This window comes from Salvelinus sp. IW2-2015, linkage group LG33 (genome assembly GCF_002910315.2).
Source record: "Salvelinus sp. IW2-2015 linkage group LG33, ASM291031v2, whole genome shotgun sequence".
In the NCBI taxonomy this organism is placed as follows: domain Eukaryota; kingdom Metazoa; phylum Chordata; class Actinopteri; order Salmoniformes; family Salmonidae; genus Salvelinus; species Salvelinus sp. IW2-2015.
The window spans coordinates 23,050,664-23,061,737 of NC_036872.1; the positions used below are offsets into that span (position 1 = coordinate 23,050,664).

At 43.3% G+C, this 11,074-nt stretch overlaps 2 protein-coding genes across 2 annotated transcripts; both read left to right on the top strand.

The window, feature by feature from the left end:
- Positions 1-374: 374 nt before the first annotated feature.
- On the top strand, positions 375-3,466 carry si:dkey-190g11.3 (adenine nucleotide translocase lysine N-methyltransferase). Its single transcript, XM_023979057.1, has 6 exons — positions 375-571; positions 1,236-1,426; positions 2,280-2,384; positions 2,699-2,839; positions 2,919-2,969; positions 3,178-3,466. The coding sequence occupies exons 2-6, from the start codon at positions 1,256-1,258 to the stop codon at positions 3,346-3,348; spliced, it is 639 nt and encodes a 212-aa protein (XP_023834825.1). The 5' UTR covers positions 375-571; positions 1,236-1,255; the 3' UTR covers positions 3,349-3,466.
- A 1,913-nt stretch (positions 3,467-5,379) lies between these two features.
- plk2b (polo-like kinase 2b (Drosophila)) lies at positions 5,380-10,870 on the top strand. The gene is made up of 13 exons (XM_023979168.2): positions 5,380-5,620; positions 5,783-5,890; positions 6,012-6,128; positions 6,358-6,487; positions 6,673-6,856; positions 6,981-7,179; positions 7,361-7,508; positions 7,744-7,841; positions 8,026-8,239; positions 8,445-8,604; positions 8,919-9,048; positions 9,341-9,451; positions 9,786-10,870. The coding sequence occupies exons 1-13, from the start codon at positions 5,429-5,431 to the stop codon at positions 9,975-9,977; spliced, it is 1,983 nt and encodes a 660-aa protein (XP_023834936.1). The 5' UTR covers positions 5,380-5,428; the 3' UTR covers positions 9,978-10,870.
- Positions 10,871-11,074: the final 204 nt, after the last annotated feature.

Consider the following 11,074-nt stretch of genomic DNA (forward strand, 5'->3'; position numbering starts at 1 on the left):
AGTCTGGTCACAATAACCTTCTGTATTTTGCACATGCCATTATGATAATAGGCTGAATCTACTGCACACCKAAAGCTGATTTGTGAAGGTGCTGCAGACGAAAGGCAAAACTGGAGAAACAGGAAAAAGTAATGACACGTCCAGTGCCATTKTGAAAATAAATATGACTTTGAAGTCTTCCATGTCGCCTATAAAGCCGAATTATTTTGCCCAACATCTGACTAGACTGTGTTATGTAAAATATAAGTGTTTCAGACAATATATCTGATTAAAATGTTATATTGGGTTACTTAACGACACTACCAGACACAACAACGGTTACATAATAAGATAGACAGGCAATTTCATTGGCTGTAGCGTGGCCACTACCTATTCTTTAGTTGTTGGAAACCTCAGTTATGGAATGCAAATMACCTATCCATGTACCGGGAACGGATGTGATTGGGTGTGTTATTTATTAATGACTCGTGGGCGGGAATTAAGCGTTTGGCCTTTTGATTGATGTCTACTGACCGCCTGGATGGCTCATTGCCCTATAAAATAAGGGATTGCTGAGACGGGGGCGCGTCAGGTAGGTCGCAGTTGCAAAGCCTAATGTGCGTGTTTTACTAAATTGTAGCCTATTTGTGCAACAATTTGTGCAATTATCTTAAGTAACCAATTTATGTCGTACAATAATATTACAACACATGTTTTCTCGTCTCCAAATGTGTCTGCAAAATGTTCTATAGAACATACATAGGCTTACAGAATCAACGTGTATAACATATGTGGGGAATATCTTGCGAAACATCTTGGGTAATGATCAACTCACCAATATTAACGCATGCATTGATATAGTAGCAGGTTCCCTTTGAACAATTGTTATGTTTGAAAAGATTTTGATGACGAGTTTCGTAAACAAAAGTTTTCTAAAGTGCTTTGCACGATCATATAACACTATTGCACCCTCTGCTGGGGGCTTGAATTCTTGCATGTCTATTGAATTACTTTATTAATTGTCGATGGCAATGACATGTTGCAAATGTCAATATCAGAGAAACTATTTGCATTGCTTTACAACTACTTTGAATACCGGTAGCAACTTTTGTGTTCAGGTATTTATTTATGATTGTGTCAAAAATAAACAATGAATCAAGACATTAAGCCTATCCCTGTCCACCTGACTGTTGCCTCTGCTGTTTTGATTGGCCTAGTACAGTACAAATATGGATGCTAACCACTGCTTTATGTAGCCTAATAGAGACAGTTTATCATGGAGGACTCCACAGAATTCATTCTCCAGGATCAAGGCTCCAGGATGGTCCATAGCAGTAAGGACAACCCCATCCTGACAGTTGCTACTGGGGCTTTGCTCGCTGGCCTCTACGGGATGTGGACTATGTTTGCCCTTCCTGGCTTCCGCAAAGTGCCAAGAAGACTCAAGGTATATCTCATTCACATGAATGTGCTCAGGAAGGGCAGTGAAATCAACAAACAGTAATACTCTTAAGAATGCTTTGCTGCTTGTCTTGGAATCCTCCATGGTCGTTTCATGGTGCCTTCAAATTGAGAAAGGGGTGTCAAATATTTTTAGAAGAACAATTTGGTAAGTTAAATATTTGTTGGATGTTTTTTCCAATTACGCCATGATGCAGTGTTTTTGATTAATGGATACTGTGCTACTCTCTTCACCATCAGTTCATCATCATCAGACAAGAGCACTTTATCGTCAGGCACAGTTGATCACGAATTGGGGTAATACAAACCAAGGGATTGGGGGGGGGGGGGGGGGCGGACGGTCAGGGCCATAAAGAATGGAAGATAGATTGGATTGCCACATGTTTACAACCCTTTTTATGAATGTCTTGGCTGGGTCTTGTTTTGGTCTTGGCTGGGTCATTGATGTCTCATCTTGTATGTGCAAGGCCCTTTGCAAGGCTTTTTCCACCTATGTAGCTGAATTGATGACATTAGGCAGGCTCCATTCAATCCCCTTGCCTTAGTTTTTTTAAAGTAGTGCTGTATTAGTCTACAACTGTAAAACCCCAAGGGATAAGTATGTCCTACCTAGAACCAATTAAGGAGATATACAACTCAGTGGCGTCTCCCACATACCCCGTCCCCTAGCCTGAGTCCCAGTCTGTTTGCGCTACATGCCAACTTCTTGTCAATCGATGTCATGTTTGGCTGGACAATGACCAATGGAGTTAGAAAAAATACAAAGAGTTCTGGGACCAGGCTAACCGTCTCCCATATTATGGCCAATATTATTGACTGGCAATATTATTTTCATACAGGTGCCTTACCTGCCCTCGAGTAAAGCTCAGATCGTAAACGCCATGCAGCTGCTGGAGGGACGCAGAGGCCAACTAGTTGATCTGGGATCAGGAGACGGGAGACTGGTGAGTTGGCTCTGGTGAATTAAAACTCTCTGCTATGAACAATAGAGGCTGTGTTCCAAATAGCACCCTCTCCCCTATATTGTGTACTTCTTAGTGGACTATATAGGGAATAAGATGCCATTTGGGACACATTCCGAGTCTGACACTTTTCTCTCTGACACTTTTCTCTCTGACACTTTTCTCTCTGTTCTAGCAAGGGATCTTGTGTGGCGAGAACAACAAGCAACAGACAAATTATAGTGGAGTCACTCTTTTGCTGCAGTGAAGTTATAGGTAGTTGTATGACTCAACTTTCCTCTACCTTCTTGTCTTAGGTGTTTGCTGCCTACTCTGTTGGCCTCCAGTGTACTGGATTTGAGATCAACTCCATGTTGCTGGCATATGCTAGAGTGAAGGCACGCTGGACAGGAGTAGCACCCAGCCAGGCAAACTTTGTCAACAAGGACTTCTGGAAGGTACAGTATAGTTCTTTAACATTGTGTTTATTAGACACATACTCTTTACTAAATGTGTTTTCTCTCTTTCATTTGACAGACTGATTTGTCAAACTACAACAACGTGACTGTATTCCTAGCCCCAGGATTGGTAAGCGTTCTATCCATGCAAGGCCTCCGCAGAGAAAGAACAATTCCTGCTCTTATAATACGATTAGTTCTACAATTAGATTTTTAATAACTAAATTATATTCAAACAGTCTTAACTCAGAAATTATTGGGTGTGCTGGATCATTTGACAAGAGAGTATTGATCTGATTGGTTGATGACTAAAACCAGCATCTCTGATTGGTCCTCAGATGGAGGTGCTGGGTGAGAAGCTTCTGAGGGAGCTTCCTGATGACGCTTGTGTCGTCGCCTGCCGCTTCCCCTTCCCCCAGTGGCCCCACCAAGCATCGCAGGGCGACGGCCTCGACCAGGCCTGGGCCTATGACATCAGCACTGTACGCTCAGCCCTGGGCCAGGCATGACCCTATGACCTTATACTGTGCATCGATGACTGGATTAATCCTAATGTCATTCACTGGTTCACAACAAACCCAATATATGCTAATTAACGATGCAAATATATGCCAATCAAACCACAAACCCAGTATCGCCAACTGCTTCTGTCTTTGTGTACTTTTTCTTTTTTGATTTATTCAAAATTCAAAAGGCTCTCGCACATCTAGAAGCTAGAAGAGCATTAGTTATCCAAGCTGATCACTGCACTGGCCAGTGCGCAATGATATAGAGATTAGAGCAGGACATACAGTAGAGAGCACAGCATTTGTCTGACTTCATATCATATCATCCCCTCTAACTAAAAAGGCACGTTAATTGTATTGTCTTTCCACATGCCAAGCAGGCAGGAGAGAGCAGAGGAACAGTAGTAGACCAGTGAGGGAAGCACGGGCAAATTCTTAAGCCAACTCCTGTTGTGCATGTCTCCCCCTTAGTCAGCAGACAGAAGCAGTCACACAGGAGGTGGGAAGGTTGTACATCCCAAATGGCACKCTATTTCTTATATASTGCATTACTTTTTACCAGGGCCCATCGGTATCTTGTCAAAAGTAGTGTGTTATGTAGGGAATAGGGTGCCATTTGGAAATCAAGGCGGCACACGGTCTCCACTGGGAGCCTGGGTCAATGTGATCATAACCCACAGATCTAAAGCCTGCAGAGGGCTCTGCTGTACACCACAGAGTACCCATGGCTGTGCCCAGGAACTATGGTAATCTGCTCTGACATACTGGCAGATCGTAAAACTGTATTCCAACCTGGAGGACTGTAAAATAACCACCTGATGGTGCTAGAACCTCAAATTAAAATCAGAGTGGCAGAAAGCCACAGTTGTATTAATTTACACTCACAATTTTGTAGCATTTATATGTGCTGTAGCAATGTATATGATTTTACAACACATATGGCTGTTTCTAACTCTGAATGCTCGGCTATGAAAAGCCAACTGACATTTACTCCTGAGGTGCTGACCTGTTGCACCCTCTACAACCACTGTGATTATTATTATTATTTGACCCTGCTGGTAATCTATGAACATTTGAAGATCTTTGCCATGTTCTGTTATAATCTCAACCCGGCACAGCCAGAAGAGGACTGGCCACCCCTCAGAGCCTGGTTCCTTTCTAGGTTTCTTCCTAGGTTCCTGCCTTTCTAGGGTGTTTTTCCTAGCCCCCATGCTTCTACATGGTGCAACAGGTAGCCTTGTGGTTAGAGTGTTGGGCCAGTAACAGAAAGGTTGCTAGATCGAATCCCCAAGCTGACAAGGTAAATATCTGTTGTTCTGCCCCTGAACACTGTTCCTAGGCGGTCATTGTAAATAAGAATTTGTTCTTAACTGACTTGCCTAGTTAAATAAATAAACTTCTGCATTGCTTGCTGTTTGGGGTTTTAGGCTGGGTTTCTGTATAGCACTTGTGACATTGGCTGATGTAAAAAGGGTAATATAAATACATTTGATTGATTGATGTATGTATGTATGTAAAAAATGTAATAAAATGTATGCACTCTACTGTAAGTCGCTCTGGATAAGAGCGTCTGCTAAATGAGTAAAATGTAAATGTAAATTGATTGATTGATTGATTAATACTGTACATACAGAACACATGATTTAACCATTTGGTTTTCATCACTGATTCACCCAACTATCAGATTTGATTAGTTGTTATCAAGATTTTGCTTGTGCTTGATATAAGTGTGGTATATAAACACCTTAACACTGAGTATATGGTGTTGATGATGATGTAATGGTAATGATGAAGATTATAATGATGATGATTATTCATATTTAGCATTGCAAGATTGGGTAAATATTTTTCATTTTATCCAAGCCTTTTCCTTTATCGTAAACATATAAACACCAGTCATTGACATGCCAGTCCTGACTGTGAGGGAGCTCTACCGGACCTCTAGAGTGACGTCGTAGAGCCAGCCAGACAAAGGGGCGGGGCCTACGATGTCATTCTGGCTAGTCAATGAGACCAGGCTGCATATAAACCCAAGCACTCTTGACTGCATTCAGAGTACGAGKAACGAAGTCATCACCTCGCTATGGAATTACTGAGGAATATCTCTCAACAGCCGACGAATAGCAACAGGATGTACGAGCCCAACCAACCCGGTTCCTGTGAACTGCGGAGAAAGAGAACTGAGGACCACGGTCATGCACCTGCAGAGATGTCGAAGATTATCACGGATCCTGCCACCGGGAAATGTTACTGCCGTGGGAAAGTTCTGGGAAAGGTAGCCATCAGTGAATTACAGAAACACACAAATTACGCAAAGATAAACTGTTCTTTATAACTGTCTACTTTGGGAATAGTACACTGTTATTCCAAAGCATGGACACTTTAAAGGAACCTGGTAAATATGCTTATCAATATGATTGTGTTATTTTATTTTCAGGGAGGTTTCGCCAAGTGCTATGAGATGACCGACCTGTCCACGAGTAAAGTTTATGCAGCGAAAATTATTCCCCACACGCGCGTCTCCAAACCGCACCAACGGGAAAAGGTAAGAGCGCGCACCACTATTCATCATGTATTATAATGTCTATATAGATTGAAACTGAATGTCCAGGACTTTTGGTTAATTAATTGCTTTTAATAATCACTATGATATATCTTCTCCATAGATTGATAGGGAAATCGAGTTACACAGAGTTCTCCACCATAAACACATCGTGCACTTTTACCATCATTTCGAGGATAAAGATAACATCTACATCCTCCTGGAATACTGCAGTAGAAGAGTGAGTGTTAACTGCTACACTTGAATACTAAGCCTTTATTACTGAACTGGACTGAGAAATTCCTGCATACAGTAYCAGCATCTCAAAACTACAGCCCTTACTGGGCAGCAGACATAAAATGGGGAAACAAAAAATAATACCATCTCTGGCTAATGTGAAAGAGATGTTCTTATTTTCCATAGACTGCCTTGACTGATCTAATATTTATTCCCATGTTATCTTTGTACAGTCTTTGGCACATATCCTGAAGGCACGCAAAGTGCTCACAGAGCCTGAAGTGCGATACTACCTCCGTCAGATCGTCTCAGGGCTGAAGTACCTGCATGAACAAGATATCCTACACAGAGACCTCAAACTTGGTAAGCATCTATGGCAAGAGACACAATAGAAGCCCGAGTCGTTATCATTCAATTGGCTTTGCCAAGCACTGTGCAGAGGGATTCAAACCTGCAACCTTCACCTGTCAATCTGTAAACCAACCAATTTATGTTATTGATGACTCAGTAAATGGTATAATATTTGTAATCTTCTTCTCCCCTCCTAGGTAACTTCTTTGTGAGTGAGTCGATGGAGCTGAAGGTGGGAGACTTTGGGCTGGCTGCCAAGCTAGAGCCTGCTGGTAACAGGAGGAAGACCATCTGTGGGACACCCAACTACCTGTCCCCTGAGGTGCTCAACAAGCAGGGCCACGGCTGTGAATCAGACGTCTGGGCCCTGGGTTGTGTCATGTGAGTACATTCTATTTTATTTAGAGTTTTTTTGTCAATAGACTGCTCTGTAAAATTCCATTCCATATGTAAATACACTGTTATGACAACCAGTCACCAACTAAATCTCCCCTCCGTTCTCCAGGTACACKATGCTCCTGGGCAGACCACCGTTCGAGACCACCAATCTGAAGGAGACGTACAGGTGTATCCGGGAGGCGCGTTACTCCCTGCCCTCCTCCCTGTCGCCCCAGGCCAAACAGCTCATCTCCAGCCTCCTGGCCAAGGCCCCGGAGGACCGACCTCACCTGGACCACATACTGCGCCATGATTTCTTCTCACAGGTGAGTTAGCGAGCCCTCACTCAGCCTCTCTCTCTTGCTCTCTCTGTACCGTATGGAGCATGAGACTGCAAATCACATTTTGTTTTAACATTCTGTTTCCTACTTATGATATGATTATTCGTCTATCTGCACTTTTTCATTCTCCTAACATCTCGCTCTCCCCCTCTCTCCGTCCTTCCAGGGTTTTGTGCCAGAGCGTCTTCCTGCTAGTTGCTGCCACTCCGCTCCAGAGTTCCACGTCTCCAGCCCTGCCAAGAGCTTCTTCAAGAAGGCTGCGGCTGCCCTCTTCGGCGGGAAGAGAGACAAGGTCAAATACTACGAGACTCTGAGTGAGTATATCAATCATTCTCCTCATAAGACAGCCTTAGCCAATGTCGCCAATTATTAAATCAGTTCAAATTTGCTAATTAACAAGTGGTGATTAAAGCTGTGGTGTCGTAAATCCACTGATGTATCATGAGCGTTTTTGGCATATTTACTATCTAATCACACATCTGGTATGAATGAGAGGCTGCAGAGTGAGGCCATCCAGAATATTTGCTGACTGTGTGTTGTCTCTGGTAGATAAACTCACCAAAGAGGAAGAGGAGATCTACAAGCTTCGACATGACCTGAAGAAGACGGTTATCAGCCAGCAGCAGCAGAGCAAACAGATGACTGAGGTGAGAAGCTCATCACTCTCTATTTGACCATGGTAGTCATGATGAAATCAAATAGAAAGTGAAGTTAGTAGAGTAGTGAAAAGTCAGATTATGGAAAAGCAATTCTATGAGGAAATACAGAATCATGATAAAGGAAAGTGTGAGGCCATGTTATTTAACCCATCCCTCTTTCTCCTCACCTCAGGATGGAAGGCCACCGTCACCATCTAATGGGAGGCCTGTCGCCCCGGCAACAGAGGGCCTGCCCCCGACGACGCGAGACACCATCCGGCTTATTGTCAGGGGCAGTCTGGGTAGCTGCAGCAGCAGTAGCGAATGTCTTGAGGACAGCACCACTGGCAGTGTGGCTGAGACAATCACCAGCGTTCTCAGAGGATGCCTGGAAAACATGCCCAAASGTAAGCCTAATGCACTTATATTCCTGGAGATGAGACATGATTTTGTTGATATAAGGCAGGTACAATGTAATTATACTGTAGTACTTACTACCATGTAAAGAAATGATTCCAACATCAATGTAACTTAATATGATAAAGTGGGACTCCCTTTGTTATTGCATATGGTTGAATTGTGTTTTAATCACAACTACCTTTCTGTCTCTAGCGGATGACATCCCCAAAGGGACAGAGTGCAGTAACCTGCAGTGGGTCACTAAGTGGGTGGACTACTCCAACAAGTATGGCTTTGGCTACCAGCTCTCAGACCACATAGTGGGCGTTCTGTTCAACAACGGGACACACATGAGCCTCCTCGCAGACAAGAAGTGCGTACTCTGTTCTCTTTATTACACAACACATCACTCATACCTTAGTTGGAGATTGTTTAGGCTCTATGGGTTTTAACATTCAGCTGTCAGATTGAACATCAAAGTGCTTGATGGGTGTAAATAAACAGAAGTGGAAAGTATTGCCGGCTTCAGATGTAAAAGTCAACAAAAAGTAAGCGACAGAGAAGGTCTTTTTGATGTCATACTGATAAATACATCTGTTTGGCATGCATCTTGTCCTTCAGAAACCTGCACGTGTTTATTTTGGTTGCTAACCCTCTTTTCCCTCTGTCTCTTCTCTCTATCTGTAGGACTGTCCACTACTATGCTGAGTTGGGTCAGTGCTCTGTGTTCTCCACATCTGACGTGCCTGAGCACTTTGTAGGTCAGGTGACCGTCCTCAAGTACTTTGCCCACTACATGGAAGAGAACCTGATGGATGTAAGTCTAGCCTCTAGCCTCCTCTCATCCTCTATTCCTCTTTTCCTTTCCTGATGATCCTATCTTTGACAATCTCTCTATTCTATCTATCCTCTCAGTAATTTCTTCCTACTGTTACCATTTCCCCCAAAAATCCTCCTTTCCTGTCCTCCACTCCACTCTCCTTTCCTGCCCCCTCTCCTTTCCTGTACTGCTCTCTCCCTCTGTCGTCTTTTCTCTCCTCCTCCTCTTTCCTTTTTCCTAGTCTTCTCTCAGTCTAATGATTAAACCTGTTCCTGTGTTTGCTGTGTAGGGTGGAGACCTGGTGAGCCAGCCAGACACGCACATGCCCAGACTCTACCTGCTGCAGTGGCTCAAGTCTGACCGTGCCCTCATGATGCTCTTCAACGACGGCACGTTTCAGGTAAACGCACACATCATCACAGCCAAAATAGACATTACTCTCAACCAAGAAACACATGACACAGTGCAGCTATGGTAAATCCACAGAACACTTAATGTAAATGCATAACACATACATCAGCTAAATATTCAAATCWGTTATTGTCTTCTATAGACTCATAGATATATTTTCAGATAAGAACCCAAATGTACTTATTCCACATTTCAGGCACACTGTTCATCAGTTTCCCAGGGGGGTCAAATATGAGACAATCTACAGTAATGTTGGTATTATGCTATTTGTTGTATTTTCAGTACTTTATTAAACCATATATATCCATATCTTTCTCTAACAGGTCAACTTCTACCACGACCACACCAAGATCATCCTGTGCACCCAGAGGGAGGAGTACATGCTGACATACATCAACGAGGAGCGTGTGTCCTCCACCTTCAGACTGAGCTCCCTGCTCACCTCCGGCTGCCCCGCAGACCTGCGCCAACGCATGGAGTACTCACTCAACATGCTGCTGCAGCGCTGCAACTGAACCAGGAAGCAGCACCACGCGGGGAACCGTTTATACAGCCGGACAGACATCAACATGCTACTGCAGCGCTGAAACTGAACCAGGTAGCAGCGGCAGGTGGTGGGACAGTGAATGGGGTCGGACCTGTGTAAAGCAATGGACTACTGATTGGTAATCTTTGCCAATCTATCAGCAGAGGTGCAGCTGAATCTGGATMGAGAGGCTCTGGAAAGGACAGTGTATTGAGCACAAGGACTTTGAACAGAAAAGGGCTGATGTGTATGTTGATAATCGGAGGATAAGATGATTGGATGTTATGTTATGATGAGGGGATGGAGGTACGAATGTGAAAACCATCTGTTTTTGAGGAAGAGTGTGGAAGTGAAGAGGACAGTAACACTGGGCTGGACCCACATAAAACTGTTATGTTATTGTTATTTTTCTAATGAAAGTAGAACCATAAGGGCTGATGGATGCTTCAAACCTGATCCTGGGGCCTCCCCTGGGAGCACGTTTTTTTTTTTTGTCCTAGCACTACACAGCTGATTCAAATAACCAATTCATCATCAAGCTTTGATTATTTGAATCAGCTGTGTAATGCTAAGGCAAAAAAAAAGTGGCCCCAGGGGAGGCCCCAGGACCGAGTTTGGGAAACCCTACACTAGAGGACTGTAATGTACACAGCACTTCTGCAGAGGGAGGGGAGGCTGTGTGTGGGGAGAAACACTAGCTAACTTCAAACTGTGATTCATTCTCTGTGAGGACAGATGGACATGGCTGTTTTACTGTGAAGGAGGGGGAGAATGATGTTGATCATACAAGAAGAGCCATTACACTGTTAGACATTGGAAAAAAATAACTTATTGTGTACAAAAGTGAAGTATTTAATAAATCTACAACTTTTTCAAAAAATATGTTCTGTGATATGACTGCATTATTGGGGTTTGCACATATCAAATGGTCTGTCTTCATTTCAAGCGTTTATGGTTGAATTGTGTTTTAAAGATTGCTATGAAATGGTTGCTATTCTTAGAGATACAAAAAACTACCTGTCTTAGTGAAACTCTCCCCAGGTGTAAAACGTTTCCCGGGTGTTTTGATAAAGGACTTTGAAATAC